Source organism: Microcaecilia unicolor, chromosome 10, assembly GCF_901765095.1.
Source record: "Microcaecilia unicolor chromosome 10, aMicUni1.1, whole genome shotgun sequence".
In the NCBI taxonomy this organism is placed as follows: Eukaryota; Metazoa; Chordata; class Amphibia; order Gymnophiona; family Siphonopidae; genus Microcaecilia; species Microcaecilia unicolor.
The window spans coordinates 151,755,176-151,776,691 of record NC_044040.1 but is presented as its reverse complement, the minus strand read 5'-3'; the positions used below and the strand labels follow the sequence as shown (position 1 = coordinate 151,776,691).

Genomic DNA, 21,516 nt, shown 5'->3' with positions numbered 1-21,516 from the left:
ACATCCAATGCCCAATGCCACATCCGGACAGCCTCCTGACACAGAGGGCATGATCCAGTGCACCCCTGCTTGATGGTGTAATACATTACAACATGATTGTCTGTTTGGATAAGAACAATTTGGTGAGATAGCCTATCTCTGAAAGCCTTTAGAGCTTTCCAGATCATCCGGAGCTCCAGGAGATTGATCTGAAAATTCATTACTGGGAGGACCAAGCTCCTTGAGTATGAAGCCCATCTACATGAGCTCCCCCATCCCTGGAGAGATGCATCCATCTTCAGCACATTTTGTGGCCTGAGGAATTTGGAATGGAAGTCCAGAGTCAAATTGAAGCGAATGGTTTACTACAGAAGGAAGCGTATAAGCTCTGGGGATACATGGATGACATCTTCCAGACTCCCCGTGGCTTGATACCACTGAGAAGCCAGGGTCCATTGAACAGATATCATGTTAAGGCATGTCATGGGTGTAACATACACTGTGGAAGCCATGTGGCCCAACAATCTCAACATCTGCCAAGCTGTGAACTGCGAAGAAGTACGAACCTTGGACGCGAGTGCGAGAAGATTGTCCACTGTCATGTCCAGGAGGCAGGCTCATACAATCCGAGTATCAAGCAAGGCTCCTATGAACTCCAATCACTGGACAGGGTGGAGATGGGAGATGGGACTTGGAGCAGTTTAAAACGAACCCTAGTAGCTTGAGCACCCGAACAGTCATCTGCATGGACTCCTGAGCACCCACTTCTCAAATGCTCTTCACCAGACAATTGTTGAGATACAGGAACACATGGACTCCTAATCTTGCGTAGCGAGGCTGCAACTACCACAAGACATTTGTGAAGACCTGGGAGCTGACGCAAGCGGTACAGAAAGTGATGTGTTCCCAGCCAAAATCGAAGCTACTTCTGGTGGGCTGGAAGTATTGGATGTGAGTATAAGAATCCATTAAGTCCAGAGCATAGCCAATCATTTTCCAGAATCATAGGGAGATGGGTGTTCAGGGAAATCATCCTCAACTTTTCTCAGACTAGGAATTTGTTCAGGGCCTTTAGGTCTAGCATGGGATCCATCCGCCCTGTTTTCTTTTGCACAAGGAAGTACCTGGAATAGAATCCCTGCCCTTATACCCTGGTGGAAGGGGTTCAACCACACAAGCCTTCAGAAAGGTGGAGAATTCCCTCTGCAGTACCTGCCTGTGCTGAGAGCTGAACGAATGAGCAATTGGTGATCAATTTGGAGGTTTGAGATACCAATTGAGGGCATATCTGAGAAAGACTATTTGAAGAACCCACCGGTCGAAGGTTATAAGAGACCACCTTTGGTGAAAATATATTTCCACCTCTCCCCTGAGTGGCAAGTCATCTAAGATGGACACTTTTACTCTGGCTATGCTCTGCTGGAGCCATTCAAAAGCTCGTCCCTTGCTTTGCTTGGGGAGCAGCAGGAGTCTTAGGTGAACTTTGTTGAGATGAACAAGCGTGTTGGGGTTGAGCCTGAGTAGGCTGGCGAGCCGAAGGGTTGTACCTGGGATAGTAATAGGAACTCCTCCTTGGCTTGCCAAATTCCTCCTAGCCGAGGAGGCTGATGCAGAAAGTGCCAGCAAGAGAGAGATGGTATCAGTGTGTTTTTTGATTTGGTCTGCGACCTCCATAATCTTCTCTGCAAAAAGGTTATCCCCCCGGCAAGAAGCATCCTCCAACCTCTGCTGAACAGAATGTTCCAAGTCAGAAACATGCAGCCATGAGAGCCTGCGCATTGCTATACTTTGAACAGAAATCCTGGATGCCACATCAAAAGTGTCATAAGAGCCCCTGGCCAAGAAAGTTTGACACGCCTTCTGCTGCTTGACCAACTGGCGAACTGACTTGGCCTGCTTCAGAGGAAGCATCTCAGCCAGGTCATACACTTGTGTACCAAGTTTTTGCAAGTGGACGCTCGTGAAGAACTGTTATGATTTTAATCGGGAAATAAGCAGACACCTGGTACATCTTCCTCCCAAAAGAATCCAGGGTTCTAGTTTCTCTGCCTGGGGGTGTCGAGGCATAGTCCCTGGACCTCCTGGTTCTTTTGAGAGTGGATGCCACCACCATGAAACTGTGAAGCAACTGAGGCCTATCAAACCCAGGTGCACTGTGGATCCTATACTGGGTGTCAATCTTCTTTGGCATAACAAGGACAAACAGAGGAGACTCCCATTTCCTGATGAGGACTTCCCTGAGTACCTCGTGGAGATGGACACTCAAAGCCTCCTTAGGAGCATCTTGGCCCTGGGCTCATCCTCCACTTTCAAAGGAAACGGAATGGCATCAATCATTTCCTTAACAAAAGATTGAAATGAAAGGCTCTCCAGAGACTTTCTCCTTTCAGGTGGAGGGGAGGGTTCAGAGGGAATTCCATAGGATTCATCAGAGGAAAAGTACCTTGGATTCTCCTCTGAATCCCATGAGCACTCCTCTTCAGTGTCAGACAATACCTCCTGATGGGAGTTTTGAGACCGAGCCTGCCTCGATGTTGAGAAACCACATCCTCGAGAGTGGCTTTAAGAAGACGGCTCCTGCCTCAACTCCAGCAAAGCTTCCTCCATCCACACTGAGGGAGTGCCAACGTGGATGATAGACAACACCGGGGCCGCATGCGGCATCGGTGTCAGAGGACGCACCACAGGCTGAAGCCAAGCGGGGCCATAACGGGAGGCAGGGTAGGCGCAAAAACCCCCAATGCCAATGCACACCATTGCATGAGGCCATCCAGCAGCTCAGGGAACAAGGCCTGGATGCGCTCATTGAGGGCCGACACTGGGAAAAGCTGGGATGCCAGCTAAATTGCAGGTTGCAAAACTGCTGGGGTTGATACAGGAGCAGGTTCTTGGCTTCTGGGAGACCGACACACTGACACCTCCTGTACAGAGCAGCAATGGTTCTCCCGGCGCAGACATTTCTCAGTCGCTGAATCCTTCGATGCCCTGGAAATCCTGGCATCACGCATCAACGGCAACTAATGACAATGCTTCTTGGCCTTCGCCTGAAGCGTGTCACCGAGGCTCCTCGGTGCCAAGGATGACATCTAATCCACACGTCGCCTCAGGGTCGGGTCCGACGATGGACGGTCCTGGGGGCCCAGCACAGCAGGAGGCCTTGAGGCATGTGGAGACCCACTCAAAGCTTCACTGCTCCCAGTGTCTAAGGGTCTTACAGCAGCCATGCTTATCAACGCTCCTGATGCAGGTGCGATGCTTGACGTTGAGGAACCAGACTTAACTTCAAAATTCTTCTCTCGTTGAGCCTCTCTGGAAATCTGGGTCTTCCATGCAAAGACAGAGAACACAGTTTGTGGAGCTATGGTCGGGCTTAGAACACTGTAGACATCAAGAATGGGTGTCTTTCCCAGGGGATTGTCCGATTGCACCAGGTACAACGCTTGAAGCCACTGGGAACCTTCATAGACATGGAAGGAAAAACTTCCTCGGCTAAATTAAAAGAAACAATGGTGACTGAAAAAGCGGCAAGGCATGGCAAAAAAGAGAAATTAAGTTCTCGGCTGAAGTCAAGACCTAAAAGTGGCCTAATGACAATGGAAAATAAAGGAAACTTAAACTTGGGCACAATCACTAAAACGTAAAGGAAAAATAAAAGGATGGAAGTTCAACAATAGAAACACAATTAAGGAAGAAAAAAATAAACGAAAAAATAGCCAAAAGGCACAAAAAAAGCTCTCTTGACCAAGCAATGTGAGGAGATGGTAAAAAAACACATGCCCTCTCATCACCGCAGTAAAAAAAGAACTGAGGAGACTGCATTCTCACAGCGGGTGGGAAGGCACTTGTGCATACGCAGTGGAGCATGTCTCACACTCCACAACGCTCTCATTAGACTTTGGTAAATTTTGAACCAGGCGACGTGGGTCGGCGTCACTCACTTGTGAAAATTATAAGCCTGCTTGTCTTCAGAGAATGTTGGTTATAATAGGTTATTTTTTGTTTCCTTTTTCGCATTAGGTTTTTCTATATCTTGAGAAGAACTAAGTTGATTTTCCCTCTTTCTGTAAGACATATGTCTTTAATTGAAAACAAAAATGAGCATCTACCTGTGTTTGAGAATGTGTTGCTGCATTTCAACCATTATTGGGGGTATGATTCTTAATTACATATTGAACATCCTCTGCATCTTCTAGCTTGTCATAATCCTGAAAAAAATGGGAGTCAAATTCTTTGCGCAAAGAAGATGTAAGTGGAAGGTGTTCAACATTAGATGTATATACGTATATATTGTCAGGCAATGTGTAACTGTCATGTAACAAAAGTTCTTTATAATTGTACTTAAAAGGATCAGTCTTATCTGTAGTATCAGATGTTATGTGATCATCAGGTGGCATCATATTTGCATTATTATCCAAATACTGAAGATATTCTGGGTAATCTACAAGAGAAATGGCTCCTGGAATTTCTGTGCACAATTTAATAAGATGGTCACCAAACCAAAGGCCAACATCGTTAGAGCCATCTTCATGGGTCTCGACTCCCGGTCCAAATCGTTCATCAGCCTTATAGAGACCCTTAGGAGAGAATGAAAGTGTTATTTTAATGCTTAAACCCATTAGTTGACTCAATAAGTTCATTGTCTTTTAGACAGTTAATTGACTGACATTGTATCATATATATTACCTCTTGAAAATGTTAAATTTATACTCAATTCAGAATATTTCTGAAAGGAAGATTAAGAGCTTAAGGTGCACTCTCACAGAGGACATCTAAAATCTGAGAGGCTGATGCAAAAAGCTTACCATGCTAGCAAAGCCCGATTTAGACTGGCTCTAGCCATTTTAGCATTCATGTTATTCAGCGTCTAATTCACAAAGGGGTTCTGCGTCAATCTCAATGTTCACAATGGCAGCCAATGATAATCATATGCAAATGTATTACAATGAGCTGATTAGTATTAAAATGAGCATTCCGAGCGATGCACAGCCGTTTCCAGGTGATGCACAGAAAGGAGTGCCTACCTTTAATGTGTAAAATTTTATGGGAGTTCAGAAGCAATCAAAGCATGACGGCAACTTCTCACCTGAGCAGTTTGCTGTCATATTTTATTATTACTAGCAAGTGTGTTAAATATGCCATCTGCGTGTGTCCTGCACATAACAGCACTGTGAAAAAAATGAGAAACTTAATGAATTCTCTGTAAACCTGGAGGATGTAATGGGGCAGTTTTACAAACTGAAGAGTAGCAAATCTCCTGGACTGGATGATATTCAACCCAGAGTACTGATAAAACTGAAAAATGAGCTTGCGGAGCTACTGTTAGAAATATGTAATTTACCCTTAAAATTGAGCGTGGTATCAGAAGATTGGGGGGAGGCCAATGTAACACCGATTTTTAAAAAAGGTTCCAAAGGAGATCTGGGAAATTATAGACCGGTGAGTCTGACGTCGATGCCGGGCAAAATTACAGAGAATATTCAAAAGCATGGATTAATGAGACAAAGTCAACATGGATTTAGTGAAGGGAAATCTTACCTCACCAATCTACTACATTTCTTTGAAGGGGTGAACAAACATGTGGATAAAGGGGAGCCGATATTGTGTATCTAGATTTTCAGAAGGTGTTTGACAAAGTACCTCATGAAAGACTCCAGGGGAAATTGGAGAGTCATGGGATAGGAGGTAGTGTTCTACTGTGGTTTAAAAACTGGTTAAAAGAGAAAACAGAGAGTAGGGTTAAATGGTCAGTATTCTCAATGGAGAAGGGTAGTTAGTGGGCTCCCCAGGGCTCTGTGCTGGGACCACTGCTTTTTAACATATTTATAAATGACCTAGAGATGGGAGTAACTAGTGAGGTAATTAAATTTGCTGATGACACAAAGTTATTCAAAGTCGTTAAATCGCGGGAGGATTGTGAAAAATTACAAGAGGACCTTATGAGACTGGGCGTCTAAATGGCAGATGACGTTTAATGTGAGCAAGTGCAAAGAGATGCATGTGGGAAAGAGGAACCCCGAATTATAGCTACGTAATGCAAGGTTCCACGTTAGGAGTCACAGACTAAGAAAGGGATGTAGGTGTCGTCATTGATGATAAGACAAACAAAAAGGACATATTACAAAACCAAAATAGGACCAAACTACAAGGACACACACAAACTCTTCACACTCATAAACAATCTTCTAAATACTACCACGGTCACATCCAACAACTCAGATTCCCCATCAGCAACCAATCTTGTTAATCACTTCAAAGAAAAAATCATAAAGCTCCGACTCACGATACCTATAAATACACGGATTACACAAATATCCTTGAATGTCTAGACCCAAAACCCGAGGATTGCCCAGCAGACCGATCATGGACCAAGTTTGACACGATCTCACTAACTGAACTCTCACATTGGCTTGGAAAATACGCCAAATCACAATGCAAACTAGACATTTGCCTTAATAATCTAATAAGATTAGCACCCAAACACTTCAAAATAGAACTCATGAACCACATAAACCACAGACTTCAAAACGGGCTCTTCCCCACGGATAAAGGAAACATCCTTCTTACGCCGCTACCAAAAGATACTAAGAAAAGCTCAATGGACCTAACCAACTATCGTCCAGTAGAGTGAATGATACATACCTGTAGCAGGTGTTCTCCGAGGACAGCAGGCTGATTGTTCTCATGACTGGGTTGACGTCCACGGCAGCCCCCACCAACCGGAACAAAACTTCGCGGGCGGTCCCGCACGCAGGGCACGCCCACCGCGCATGCGTGGCCGTCTTCCCGCCCGTGCGTGACCGTTCCCGCTCAGTTGAATGACAAGCAAAGATGATCAGAACGCAACTCCAAAGGGGAGGAGGAAGGGTAGGTGAGAACAATCAGCCTGCTGTCCTCGGAGAACACCTGCTACAGGTATGTATCATTCACTTTCTCCGAGGACAAGCAGGCTGCTTGTTCTCACGACTGGGGTATCCCTAGCTCTCAGGCTCACTCAAAACAAGAACCCAGGTCAATTTAACCTCGCAACGACGAGGGCATAACAGAAATTGACCTACGAAGAACAACTAACTGAGAGTGCAGCCTGACCAGAATGAATTTGGGTCCTGGAGGGTGGAGTTGGATTTACACCCCAAACAGATTCTGCAGCACCGACTGCCCTAACCGACTGTCGCGTCGGGTATCCTGCTGGAGGCAGTAATGTGATGTGAATGTGTGGACAGATGACCACGTCGCAGCCTTGCAGATCTCTTCAATAGTGGCTGACTTCAAGTGAGCCACCGACGCTGCCATGGCTCTGACACTGTGAGCCCTGACATGGCCCTCCAGAGTCAGCCCAGCCTGGGCATAAGTGAAGGAAATGCAATCTACTAGCCAATTGGAGATGGTGCGTTTCCCGACAGCGACCCCTATCCTGTTAGGGTCGAAAGAAACAAACAATTGGGCGGACTGTCTGTGGGGCTATGTCCGCTCCAAGTAGAAGGCCAATGCTCTCTTGCAGTCCAATGTGTGCAACTGACATTCAGCAGGGCAGGTATGCGGTCTGGGAAAGAATGTTGGCAAGACAATTGACTGGTTAAGATGGAACTCCGACACCACCTTCGGCAGAAACTTTGGGTGAGTGCGGAGCACTACTCTGTTGTGATGAAATTTGGTATACGGAGCATGAGCTACCAGGGCTTGAAGCTCACTGACCCTACGAGCTGAAGTAACTGCCACCAAGCAAATGACCTTCCAGGTCAAGTACTTCAGATGGCAGGTATTCAGTGGCTCAAAAGGAGGTTTCATCAGCTGGGTGAGGATGACGTTGAGATCCCATGACACTGCAGGAGGCTTGATAGGGGGCTTTGACAAAAGCAAGCCTCTCATGAATCGAACGACTAAAGGCTCTCCAGAGATGGCTTTACCTTCCACACGATAATGGTAAGCACTAATCGCGCTAAGGTGATTCCTTACTGAGTTGGTCTTGAGGCCTGACTCTGATAAGTGCAGAAGGTATTCAAGCAGGTTCTGTGCAGGGCAAGAACGAGGTTCTAGGGCCTTGCTCTCACACCAAACGACAAACCTCCTCCACTTGAAAAAGTAACTCTTTTAGTGGAATCCTTCCTAGAGGCAAGCAAGACACGGAAGACACCCTCAGACAGACCCAACGCAGTGAAATCTACGCCCTCAACATCCAGGCCGTGAGAGCCAGAGACTGAAGGTTGGGGTGCAGCAACGCTCCGTCGTTCTGCGAAATGAGAGTCGGAAAACACTCCAATCTCCACGGTTCTTCGGAGGACAACTCCAGAAGAAGAGGGAACCAGATCTGACGGGGCCAAAAGGGTGCGATCAGAATCATGGTGCCGCGGTCTTGCTTGAGCTTCAGTAAGGTCTTCCCCACCAAAGGTATGGGAGGATAAGCATACAGGAGGCCGGTCCCCCAATGAAGGAGGAAGGCATCCGACGCTAGCCTGCCATGTGTCTGAAGTCTGGAACAGAACAGAGGCAGCTTGTGGTTGGTCCGAGAGGCGAAAAGGTCCACCGAGGGGGTGCCCCACTCTCGGAAGATCTTGCGTACCACTCTGGAATGGAGCGACCACTCGTGCAGTTGCATGACTCTGCTCAGTCTGTCGGCCAGACTGTTGTTTACGCCTGCCAGGTATGTGGCTTGGAGGAGCATGCCGAACTGGCAAGCCCAACGCCACATCCCGACGGCTTCCTGACATAGGGGGCGAGATCCGGTGCCCCCCTGTTTGTTGATGTAATACATTGCAACCTGATTGTCTGTCCAAATTTGGATAATTTGACAGGACAGCCGATCTCTGAAAGCCTTCAGTGCGTTCCAGATCGCTCTGAGCTCCAGGAGGTTGATCTGAAGATCCTTTTCCTGGAGGGACCACAGTCCCTGGGTATGAAGCCCATCGACATGAGCTCCCCACCCCAGGCGAGATGCATCCGTCGTCAACACTTTCGTGGGCTGTGGAATTTGGAATGGACGTCCCAGGGTCAAATTGGTCCGAATGGTCCACCAGTGCAGTGAAGTGCGGCAACTGGTGGAGAGGCGGATGACATCTTCTAGATTCCCGATGGCTTGAAACCACTGGGAAGCTAGGGTCCATTGAGCAGATCTCATGTGAAGACGAGCCATGGGAGTCACATGAACTGTGGAGGCCATATGACCCAGAAGTCTCAACATCTGCCGAGCTGTGATCTGCTGAGACGCTCTGGTCTGGGAAGCCAGGGACAGGAGGTTGTTGGCCCTCGCTTCGGGAAGGAAGGCCTGAGCCATCTGAGTATTCAGCAGAGCTCCTATGAATTCCAGAGACTGGGCTGGCTGGAGATGGAACTTTGGGTAATTTATCACAAACCCCAGCAGCTCCAGAAGGTGAATAGTGCACTGCATTGACCGGAGAGCTCCTGCCTCCGAGGTGTTCTTGACCAGCCAATCGTTGAGATATGGGAACACGTGCACTCCCAGCTTGCGTAGATACGCCGCTACCACCACGAGGTACTTTGTAAACACCCGTGGGGCAGAGGCGAGCCCAAAGGGCAGCACACAATACTGAAAGTGCCGTGTGCCCAGGCGGAATCTGAGATACTGTCTGTGAGCTGGCAGTATCGGGATGTGAGTGTATGCGTCCTTTAAATCCAGGGAACATAGCCAATCGTTTTTCTGAATCATTGGCAGAAGGGTGCCCAAGGAAAGCATCCTGAACTTTTCTTTGACCAGGAATTTGTTCAGGCCTCTCAGGTCTAGGATGGGACGCATCCCCCCTGTTTTCTTTTCCACAAGGAAGTACCTGGAATAGAATCCCTGCCCTTCCTGCCCGGGTGGTACGGGCTCGACCGCATTGGCACTGAGAAGGGCGGAGAGTTCCTCTGCAAGTACCTGCTTGTGATGGGAGCTGAAGGACTGAGCTCCCGGAGGACAATTTGGTGGCAGGGAGGCCAAATTCAGGGCGTATCCGCACCGCACTATTTGGAGAACCCACTGTCGGAGGTTATGAGAGGCCACCTTTGGTGAAAAAGTTTTAACCTCCCTCCGACCGGCAGATCGTCCGGTACGGACACTTTGAGGGCGGCTATGTTCCCATGGATCCAGTCAAAAGCCCGTCCCCGGCTTTTGCTGTGGAGGCGCAGGGGGCTGCTTAGGCGCACGCTGTTGACGAGAACGAGCGCGCTGGGACTGTCCCTGTGCCTGACGAGGCCTTCGGGCCGGCTGGGTGTACCTACGCTTGGTAAGGCATAGGGCGCAGCCTGCCGGGCCCGGGGAAAAACGTCCACCTGCTGAGGTGGATGCTGAAGGCACCCGGTGGGAGAGCTTGTCGAGGGCGGTTTCCCGCTGATGCAGTTGGTCCACCAGCTGCTCGACCTTCTCGCCAAAAATATTATCCCCCCGGCAAGGGACGTCGGCCAGTCTCTGCTGGGTGCGGTTGTCCAGGTCAGAGGCACGCAGCCATGAGAGCCTGCGCATCACTATACCTTGGGCCGCAGCACGAGATGCCACGTCACAGGTGTCATATATACCCCTGGACAGGAACTTTCTGCACGCCTTCAGCTGCCTGACCACCTCCTGAAAAGGCCTGGACTGCTCCGGCGGGAGCTTGTCAACCAGGTCCGCCAGTTGCTTCACATTATTCCGCATGTGTATGCTCGTGTAGAGCTGGTAAGACTGGATGCGGGTCACGAGCATGGAAGATTGGTAGGCCTTCTCCCAAACGAGTCCAGAGTGCGAGACTCCCGCCCCGGGGGCGCCGAGGCGGTATCCCTCGAACTCCGTGCCCTCTTGAGAGCAGAGTCCACGACCGCCGAGTCATGAGGCAATTGGGGTCGCATTAACTCTGGGTCCGAGTGGATTCTGTATTGGGACTCTGCTTTCTTGGGAATGGTGGGATTAGATAGTGGTCTCAACCAGTTCCGAAGCAGTGTCTCTTTGAGGACATTGTGCAATGGTACTGTGGAGGACTCTCTAGGTGGTGATGGATAGTCGAGGACTTCAAGCATCTCAGCCCTTGGCTCATCCACAGAGACCACGGGGAAGGGAATGCAAATAGACATATCCCTGACGAAGGAGGCAAAGGAGAGGCTCTCAGGTGGTGAGAGCTTTCTCTCAGGTGAAGGAGTGGGGTCGGAGGGAAGGCCCACAGACTCCTCTGAGGAGAAATATCTGGGGTCCTCCTCCTCCCCCCACGAGGCCTCTTCCTCTGTGTCGGATATGAGCTCGTGCAGCTCAGTCCTCAACCGGGCCCGGCTCGACGTCGAGGCACCGAGGCCTCGGTGGTGTCGTCGAGCGGTGGACTCCCGCGCCGGCGGGGATGAAGCTCCCTCCATCGACGTCGACGGGGACTCCACCTGCAAGCGGCTAGAGCACGTCACAGTCAACGGCGCCGAGGGCGCAAGCACCCCCGGCACGGCACAGTCTGGTGCATCAGCCCTTCCAGGATCCCCGGAAGGATGGCTCGGAGGCACTCGTCCAGGCCCACTGTCGGGAAAGGCGAGGGGGCCGGTAGAGGCGTCGGTGCCGGAAGCTGTTCGGGTCCAGGAGACTGCACCGAAGTGCTGGCACCCTGACGTGGCGGTATCTCTACTACAGAGGGGGACCTCTCCTCTCGATGCTGGGCTCGATGGACCTTTGGTCTTTCCCAGTATGGCAATACTTATGTACTTATCCCTGCTTGAACTTCAGGCAGTTCTTTTCCAGGTATGAATATCTTGATTAGAATCTTGCTGGCATTTGGGATCAGAGTGACTGAGTGATAATCTCCAGTCATATCTCCTTTCTTCAGCATTGGTATGAACAGACCTTTTCCAGTCAGTTGGTCATGACGCTGTCTTCCAAGTTTCTTGGCAGACCCTTTTAAGTACTGTAACAATTGCATCTGATTGCTGTAATACTTCAATGGCAAATGTCATCAATACCAGATGTTTTGTTCTTTGCTAAAGCTTATAATGCTGCTTCAACTTCTTTCTTCACTGAAAGTTCTGATTTTAAGGTTGAAATGACTATTGATCCACTTGACCTTTATATTATACTAACTCAGTGTATTCTTGATCTTCTCAGTGATGTTTAACATGGATCCATGAGCATCTTATAGTGTGCCAATTCAAAGCTAGAATTTTCTCTTATTCTTGTAACTTTAGAAAACTGATCTTCCTCTTATATTTTCTGATTCTATTTCCTTGCATTAACTGTTCATCTTGCAGCATGTTGAAAACTCCAGCTAAGTCCTATGTCTTTCTTTCTCCTCTGGCTTTAGCTTGTCTACATTTCTGAGAGTTTGTCATTCATTTTGGTCATTTTTGCCTTTAACTTTTTCACTTTCTTCTAGTACAATTTTCTTGATGTCTTTCCCTAACTTTTCTAGTACTCTATTATTAGTATCCAATGTCTCAAAACGATTTTGCAGGTGGTCTTTAAATTCCAATGGTATATTTTCAAGATCACATATTGCTATGTTCTTTACAGGCTTGCTCTTTTTCAGCTTTAACCTAAGTTTGCATATTAGTAGCTGGTACTCTATACCACAAGTTTTGTCTTTATGGATATCAATGAGTTCTTCCATCACTGACTTCTACAGATGTAGTCAGCTTGATTGTTATACAATTCATTGGGCAAAGTACATGTGTACAATTGCCACTTGTGTTGCTGGAAAATGGTATCTGAAATGAATAGATTGGTCTTACAAAATTTTATCAAATGTTCTCCAGCTTAATTCTTGTTGCTGAGCATATATTTTCCAACCACCAGGCCTTCTTCTTTGTTCCCAATTTTTGTGCTCCATTTGCCCATGATTATCTGTATACCTTCTTTGCAGGCTCTGTCAGTTTCAGATTGTACTTTTTCATGCAACTGATCACCTTTGTCCTCTTCTGCATCTGTTGTTGCCTCATGTACCACAATAACAGTTGTATTGATGAGCAATCCTCAAAGACAAATAGAAATTAAATGTTCACTGCCTGATTTGAATTCCATTACAGTTCTTGCAAGCTTCTTCTTTTTATAAATGCAAACCCCCATGTCTTCCTTGTTTTACATTTCCAGCATAGATCATCAGATTCAAAATGCCCAATGCCAGTCCATTTGAGTTCACAGACACCTAACAGATCAAGTTGTGTGTGTTCCATTTCATTCTTGACCACATCCAGCTTTCCTTGGTTCATGTCCCAATATGTAAGATCTTTCCAGCTTCTGACTCTCATTTCATGCACAGCTACATCAGAAGTCAGATGTTCCAAGGGCTTGGGACCACGTCACATATGCTGTTTTTACTCTTCAGAGTATTCAGCTCTTCCCCCATAACCTTCCAATCTGAGGGACTCATCTTCCAGCATTATAATGCAATTTATTTCGTTGTAACTATTCCTTGAATTTTTGTGACAAGATATGGAACTAAATTGCGTGACCTTTCTTCCATATAGGTAATTCCAGTGTTCTTGCCATTGTCACACAAATGTGATCCTCCACCGCAGACACAGTCCCATATTGCTGCTGCCTAGTTAGGTAGTTTATCTTAGTCTGGCACTTCAGCTAAGACCTGTCTACCTTGGGACACACTACCAGTAGTTAACCTACCAATGGCATAGCTCTCAGCATCATTAATAAACACAAGATCTCTTGAAACAACAAGCAGGTATACAACATGTTGCTGTTCTATAAAGAAAAAGTACAAGCATATTTTAATTTGTAGAAAAGGCTAAACGTTGGCCCTTGATAGAATTGTTCTCTGTGGGGGAACAGATACGTGCATATTGTCATTTTGCACATACTATATTACCTGCAACTGCACAGATGTGGAGCTTGATGGTGTTTCAACCTTTGAAAATCTAAAATTATGCATGAATATGTGTACATTTTACTGAAACTTTTGTGCATGTTAATTAGAAAGTGTACATTTTCAAAGAGAAAAGTATACGTATACATTCCCTTGGAATTTTGGTATAGGTTATGCACATACAACATATAAGTTAGGTAGCCTCTTCAAAATTATCCAAGATTTAATTTTTTTTGGAACCTTTGTAAAACTGTTAAAACAGAACCCATTGACATAAAAAGGGAACAGCAGACTTTCAAGCTAGATTTAGAACTGCACCTCACTGTACAAAATAAATTTGGATCTAAGAGCTCTTGGTGATAAATAAATGGTGAATCCATATATGTGGGTAAATCAGTACTAATAGGTCAAGTTGCATACAAAGAATGGGTGCAGCACCTTAAGTGGCCCCCTTCCTACATAGCCCCAATATCTTTTTCAGTTCATGATACATTTTAAAACTATATATTGACAAAACATTCCTTTTCTTTCAGTTCCTATATGTCAATATCACTGATTGCACTTCAGAGCCCCTCAAAATTTGAATAAAGCCTATTAAGACCCAATTAAGATTCTAACCTAGGTTAAATTGTTAAAAACATTATTGCTTTTACAATTACATACATTTTTAAGTTGTGTTACTATCACGTGATTAGGCCATACCATTGTAAACTACATATGTCCTTAGACAATATATTGCCAGGGACCTTCAGAATGGGTGTACTACACAGCTGATTTTACTGACTACACAGCTAATTTAACAGAGCATTTTATAATAATACACAGTACTCCCCCCCCCCCCCCCCTCACCCAGTTACTCCTTTATGCCACCTAAATGGCAAAAATAGCTGGAGAGAACACTGCTTAGAGGTCCATGTTCAAAAGGGAGTTAGCCAGGGTTAAATTTAACACCCTAATGAATGGCTACATTTTATCTGGGTATACTGATGCACATAAACAATTTAGCCAGATGAAAAGAGACAGCATTTAAGAGGCATGATTTAACTTTAGCTTGTTAGCACTGATATTCAGCAGTGGTCAGTTAAAATTAGCTGGCTAACTCTGATCAACCAAAGAGAAGCTTAAACATTCAGATTAAAGTAAATACTCATAAAGGTACTCTCATTTGATATGACAGTTGTAATAGCGATAAACCTACCAACAAATTGTGATGAGGAAAAGGCCTCGAGATTTCAGCAGGTTCAACACTGTTTTTTCCGGATTATTTGTATTAAGGGTTCAAATTACACCTTGCCCGGTTTGTTTGATAAGTTTTAACAGGGAAACTGATAACAAAGATTTAACCAATCAGCGATTTCAGCATCTGACATCATCACTGTTCTAAAAGCAGCGCCATGTTTCCGTGGGGTTGTCTCTGTGTCACTCGCCAACAGAAAGAAGTGTGAGTGAGTATATGGCAGGATGGTTTAACGATGAGAAGGATCGTTTTCACCTACTGGTTCTCTCTGTATTTATAGATTGTCTAGTGATCCTGAAGCAAAATTCGAAACGCTGGCTATCGTTGATCACGGACTAAGAGACAGATGAGAGCACAGAGATTCACTTTCAACCAAGCTAAGTATGTTTAAAGCTTATTGAAATTGGTTCGATGAGGTTTTTCTGGCCCATGATGAGAAAGCCCAACCCCGAGTGACCTTTATGTTTTATAGTGTCACGGGGTTTCTCGAGGCCTTTTCCTCATCACAATTTGTTGGCAGGTTTATCGCTATTACAACTGTCATATCAAATGAGAGTACCTTTATGAGTATTTACTTCAACTAAAGAGAAGGCCAGACAATTTTGTTCAGTTAACTTGAGTGCTGCTCAATTTCTAGATAATCCGATAAAGTTAAAGTTATCTGTTTATCTTACACCCCTGTTTACTAAGCTGCACTTTGGTGGGCTGTGTCGGCATTGCTGCACGGCTTACTAAACAGGGGGGGGGGGGGGGGGTTGTCAGCAGGCTTTTAAACAAGGGCCTCTTATTGTATGATGCTGCATTATCATCCATAAGCTATAAGCACATTTATGTAAAAAAAAGTAGTATGGATTTTATATACCTGAAAATACATTCTGTCATTGATTTCCATAGTTCCATAACCTTCTTTTCGATTAAGATAAAATGAACCTGTAAATTTGGAACCATCTGGCCAGGTGTAAATTCCTTTACCATGGTGTTGGTCCTTGTAAAATTCTCCTGTATATTTCTGTAATGTAGCAAAACAGAAGACATGCATTTCTTGAAGGCAGAATAAAGAAGATCCATAAGCAATTCCATCATCCTTTACTACAATGTGTGACAATATAATTTAGTTTAATTTTCCCATCCCAACTAAAACAATATACTAGCATGTAAATACCACAGCAGGTAATGCTATTTAGTAAAATCTTGTCCTCAATTTCCACAACTGAATAACACAATTTACAAATTACTTACATACAATGCAATAAACAGTTCACCCTCACACCATCTCATTTCTCCATCCAATTCTGTCAGTTAAACCGTTTTAATATTTTTTCAAACTAAATATAATCCTTTACATTTCAATGTGCCTCCTTAATTAAAGCATTTTTTCATAACAGATAATGGTCTAAATCCACTGTCCAGTACATTTCAACCTTCCCCCTTGATTATAAAGCTTCTCTATGTAGGGGACAATTTTCAAAATAGATAGTATTTAATTGAAAATGTACTTTGCAGCTCCTTTTTTGTGCAAGCAAAATGAAAGGGTACAATAGTTCATATACCTTTGAAAATGTCATATATTCAGGAATGCTTCCTCATTGGACTAATGGAATCCATCCATCATTTTAGCTGGCCAAAGGGCAATCTGGGTGCATTTATCCACCTCAGACATCTAAGTCACTTTGAAAATTGCCCTTGTAGTCACAGTAGAAGTAATTCTATAAATGGGAGCCTCCTGGCTAGGTGGTGGGAACCTATTCTATAATAGAATTTAGGTACCTAGATTCTATTATAAGTTCCATTATTAAAAAAAAATAGCGTAATCCAGTATTGGTACACCTTACATTTAGGCACCTAAAAATGGCAGGGACAAAGTGGGAGCCCCCCCTGTGTCCCACCCTTGTGTATATTCCCCTTGCAAATATAGTGTTTAGCAGCATGCTAACATATATATTTTAGACTCAGTGATAATCCAAGGAAATACTTTTTTACAGAAGCAGTGGTAGATACATGGAACGGCCTTCTAGTGTCCGTGGCGGAAGACTGTATCTAAATTCAAGAAAGCGTGGGACAGGCATGTAGGATCTGTTAGGTAGAGGAGGAGATAGTGGTCAGTGTGGAAGGATAGACTTGCTGGGCCATTTGACCTTTATCTGAGGTCATGTTTCTATCCAGTTGATATTCAGAGCAATTTAAGCTGGCAGGAAAGGCTCTGGCAAGCTTAAGTTGCAGTGAGCCTCCCAACCACCGGTATTCAGCAGCACTAAACCAGGCAGTGCCACTGAGTATCATCTCTGACTACCCATATTAAAAGCAGGCAGGTACAAGAGGCATCACTGAGGAGGAGCCGGGGGTTATGTGGGTGCCGGCAATATTCAGTGCCAGGACCCGCATATCTAACCTGGCCAAGTTAGGACATCTCAAAAGCTCAAGTACCGCGAGTTGTCTCAAGAAGTTGTGGCAGCCATTTGCAGAAGACAGCCACAAGGGGCAGGGGAAAGTGGGTTTTACTCCTGTCCCCTCTGCTCCCCACTGGATCACCAGGGATATAGGAAGGCCTCCCGGCTACCTAGACCGCAGGGGAGTGGAATTAAGAATGGAGGTGGGATGGGGGAGGCAGGAGGGGGGAGAAGTAGGCAGGCTGCTTCGAGAAGCTTGGGAGGGGAGAATTTTAAAGAAAGGTTATGCAGGCCCTGGATGAATATTGGCTGGAACCTGCATAAGCTGCAATGACCAGGGCAACTCCATTGAGCCTTGGATATTCAGTGCTGGGGTCTGCACATGGCCCAGCACTGATTTTCCAGGGCTAATTTAGACAGCCACGGTTGGCGTTTAAAAAACGCTGACAGCCACCAGCCGAAAATTTTTATTTATCTACCTACAATTCTAGGCAGAGAACAAAAAAAACAATCATTTAAAATACACTAAGAAATAAAACAACATTCATAATCTTACGATACAAAACTATCAAATCATAGCACAAAGCTCTAAAACTCACTGTTCCTTTCCAGAGGTGCGCTGAAACCAGAAGGTCTTCAAACCCTTTTTAAATTCTTCTACCTTTCTCAGTACTCTAAGTTGCAATGGCAAAGCATTCCACAGTATAGATCCAGCTATGTAAAAGACTGAGGACCTATATTCGTTTAAGTACACAGACTGAAAAGATAGAACATCCAACAGGTTCATTGCACCTGACTGTAAGGATCAAGTAGGGTGATGAACATGTAAAGCTGATGCAATCACTACAGAAACTTGACTGGTTAATACTTTAAAAGCCAACAACAGTGTTTTATATTGAATATGAAATTCAAAATGCAACCAGTGAAGTTTCATAAGGACTGGTGATATATGCTCAAACCTAGATAACCTAGTTTGCATTTTGTGTTCCCTGTAGACATCATAAAGCTTTTTTAGGTAAACCAAGTAACAAACTGTTACAATAGTAAAAACATGGACCTGTTGCATTCTGTACAACCAATCTAAAATTCTCAACACTGAGATAATCTTTCAACGATCTTATTAGTTTCAGCTTCAAAAAAACAACCATCTTGTGTACTTGATCTCTCATTGATCAAAAATCACACCAAGAGAGCTAATTGTCTTAGTCAACTCAATGGTTACCCCATCCAAAAAAACAAAACGATATAGATATATCATCTATATGATGAGCAGCTAAAAACATAACCTGTGTTTTGGAAACATTCAACTTTAATCCAACAACCAACTGTTCACAAGTAGAGACACAGTCACCGCCTTGAGTGAATTCCTTCAAAAAGGCAGTAAATAAATCCTAATAAATAAATAATAACTTCAATACTTCCTCAACAGTTGATTCAACCTTAAAGAAAAATTGAATATGCATTAGCTAATATTCTAAACATTTATGCACTGTACTAAGCAGTTAACATGGGAATTAGAACATACTAAAAGCTCAACAGTTAATTTCCATGTTAATCTAAAGAAGAATGGGGCACATAATGGGCAGATGCCACACCTTAAGTGAACATGGCAGATAATATAGCACAGTTGAAAACACCTCAATAGGTACAGCAATCCGCATCACATTTTCTTCAATGTAGTTAACACATAATTGTATTGAGTGTTATATGGGAAAATTATTAGATGCTGCTGATTAGTGGAACATTATGTAAGTTTACATTTAAAGCAGCATTTCAGAAAGGTATTTTCTGTTTATAATGCCACAAATCATATCTGACTGCCATGTATAATTACAAAAATAGTTTAGAAGTAAACAAGCTATCAACATTAAGAGACTTACTTGGAGGGGCATAATCTAACAGAAACGCCTATCTCCATGGGCGTTTATCTCTGAGAACGGGTCCGTGAAGGGGCGGACCCAAGCGTATTTTCGAAAAAATTAGACGTCCATGTTTTATTCGCCAAGTTGTGAGCTGGGCGTTTTTGCTTTTCAGCGATAATGGACAATGAAATCGCCCAGCTCAAAAACGAATAAATCCAAGGCATTTGTTCGTGGGAGGGGCCAGGAGTCGTAGTGCACTGGTCCCCCTAACATGCCAGGACACCAACCAGGCACCCTAGGGGGCACTTTTACAAAAACAGAACAAAAGGTAAAAGAGCTCCCAGGTGCATAGCACCCTTCCCTTGTGTGTAGAGCCCCCCAAATCCCCCTCAAAACCCACTGCCCACAAGTCTACACCATTACTATAGCCCTAAGGAGTGAAGGGGGGCACCTACATGTGGGTACAGTGGGTTCGGGGGGGGGGTTGGACGACTAAGCATTAAGCAGCACAATTGTAACAGGTAGGGGGGGGATGGGCCTGGGTCCACCTGCCTGAAGTCCACTGCACCCCCTAACAACTGCTCCAGGGACCTGCATACTGCTGCCAGGAAGGTGGGTATGACATTTGAGGGTCAAAATAAAAAGTTGTGAAACATCATTTTTTGAGGTGGGAGGGGGTTTATGACCACTGGGGGAGTCAGGGGAGGTCATCCCCAATTCCCTCCAGTGGTCATCTGGTCATTTAGGGCACTTTTTGGGGCCTTATTCGTGAAAAAACAGGGTCCAGGAAAAGTGCCCTAAATTCTAGCTAAAAACGCATACTTTTGTCCCATTATCTGTGAAATGCGCCCATCTCTGTTCGGCAGATAACCACGCCCCAGTTCCGCCTTCGCCACACCTCTGACACGCCCCCATCAACTTTGTCCGCATCCGCGACGGAGTGCAGTTGAAAACGTCCAAAATCGGCTTTCGATTATACCGCTTTATTCGTTTTTGTGAGATAAACGCCCATCTCCCGATTTAGGTCGGAACTTGGGCGTTTTTCTCGTTCGATTATAAGCTGGATAGTAACATAGTAAATGACGGCAGATAAAGACCTGAACGGTCCATCCAGTCTGCCCAACAAGATAAACTCATTTTACATGATATGTGATACTTCATAATGTATAACCGAGTTTGATTTGTCCCTGCCTTTCTCAGGGCACAAACTGTAGAAGTCTGCCCTGCACTGTTCCTGTACTAAACGTTCTGAAGATAACGTCGAAGCCCCTTTAAAATTTACACTCCAGCCCATCCATATCTATTCTGCCACGATCAGGGCGCAGACTGTAGAAGTTCGCCCAGCATTGGTTTTACTCTCCAATTACCGGTGTCGCCACCCAATCTCCACTAAGATTCCGTAGATCCATTCCTTCTAAACAGGATTCCTTTGTGTTTATCTTAGGGAGACATTTTCAAAGCAATTAGGCTTACAAAGTTCCATATGTTACTATGGGGCTCATTTTCGAAAGAGAACTACATCCAAAAAATGTCATAGAGCATTTGGACATTTTTCTTCTCAAAACGTCCAAATCAGTATTTTCAAAACCTATTTTGCAGACATGTATCTATGCAATTCATCTGCATTGTGTCCATATCACAAGGGGGCATGTTGGAGGTGGGATTAGGACATTCCTAACACTTGGACTTTTACAGCCATAATGGAATAAAATGAAAATGCCTAGGGCAGAAACTTTAACATTTTAGTCTACACTTGTTTTTAGAATAAATAAAGACTCAAAAAGGTGCCCTAAATGACCAGATGACCACTGGAGGGAATCAGGGATGACCCCCTCCCACCCCCCGAAGATGTGAATAAACATAGTACCTATGACAGCTTCAGATGTTATAGAAAGGTCTATTAGAACAGCAAGCAGTTCTCCCATTTTTTATTTTGTTTTCTAAGAGGAAAGGTAAAATTATGTATAATCATACCTGATAATTTTCTTTCCATTAATCATAGCTGATCAATCCATAGACTGGTGGGTTGTGTCCATCTACCAGCAGGTGGAGATAGAGAGCAAACTTTTGCCTCCCTATATGTGGTCATGTGCTGCCGGAAACTCCTCAGTATGTCGATATCAAAGCTCCATCCGCAGGACTCAGCACTTAGAGAATTACACCCACGAAGGGACACTCTGCCCAGCTCACCACCGCCGAAACGGGGGAGGGGAATTAACCCAGCTCATCCCCACACAAGTGGGGGAGGGGAATCCGTCCAGCTCATCCCCGCGGAGCGGGGGAGGGACACCACACCCGCC

General features: G+C 45.0%; 1 protein-coding gene across 1 annotated transcript in view; it reads right to left on the bottom strand.

Moving 5' to 3' along the window:
- Positions 1–21,516, bottom strand: part of ANKMY1 (ankyrin repeat and MYND domain containing 1) — a 293,230-nt gene that overhangs the window by 245,331 nt on the left and 26,383 nt on the right. Inside the window, exon 3 of the mRNA XM_030217039.1 lies at positions 15,830–15,976. Coding sequence (XP_030072899.1) covers positions 15,830–15,976 — 147 coding nt within the window. The remainder of the gene's footprint in view (positions 1–15,829; positions 15,977–21,516) is intronic.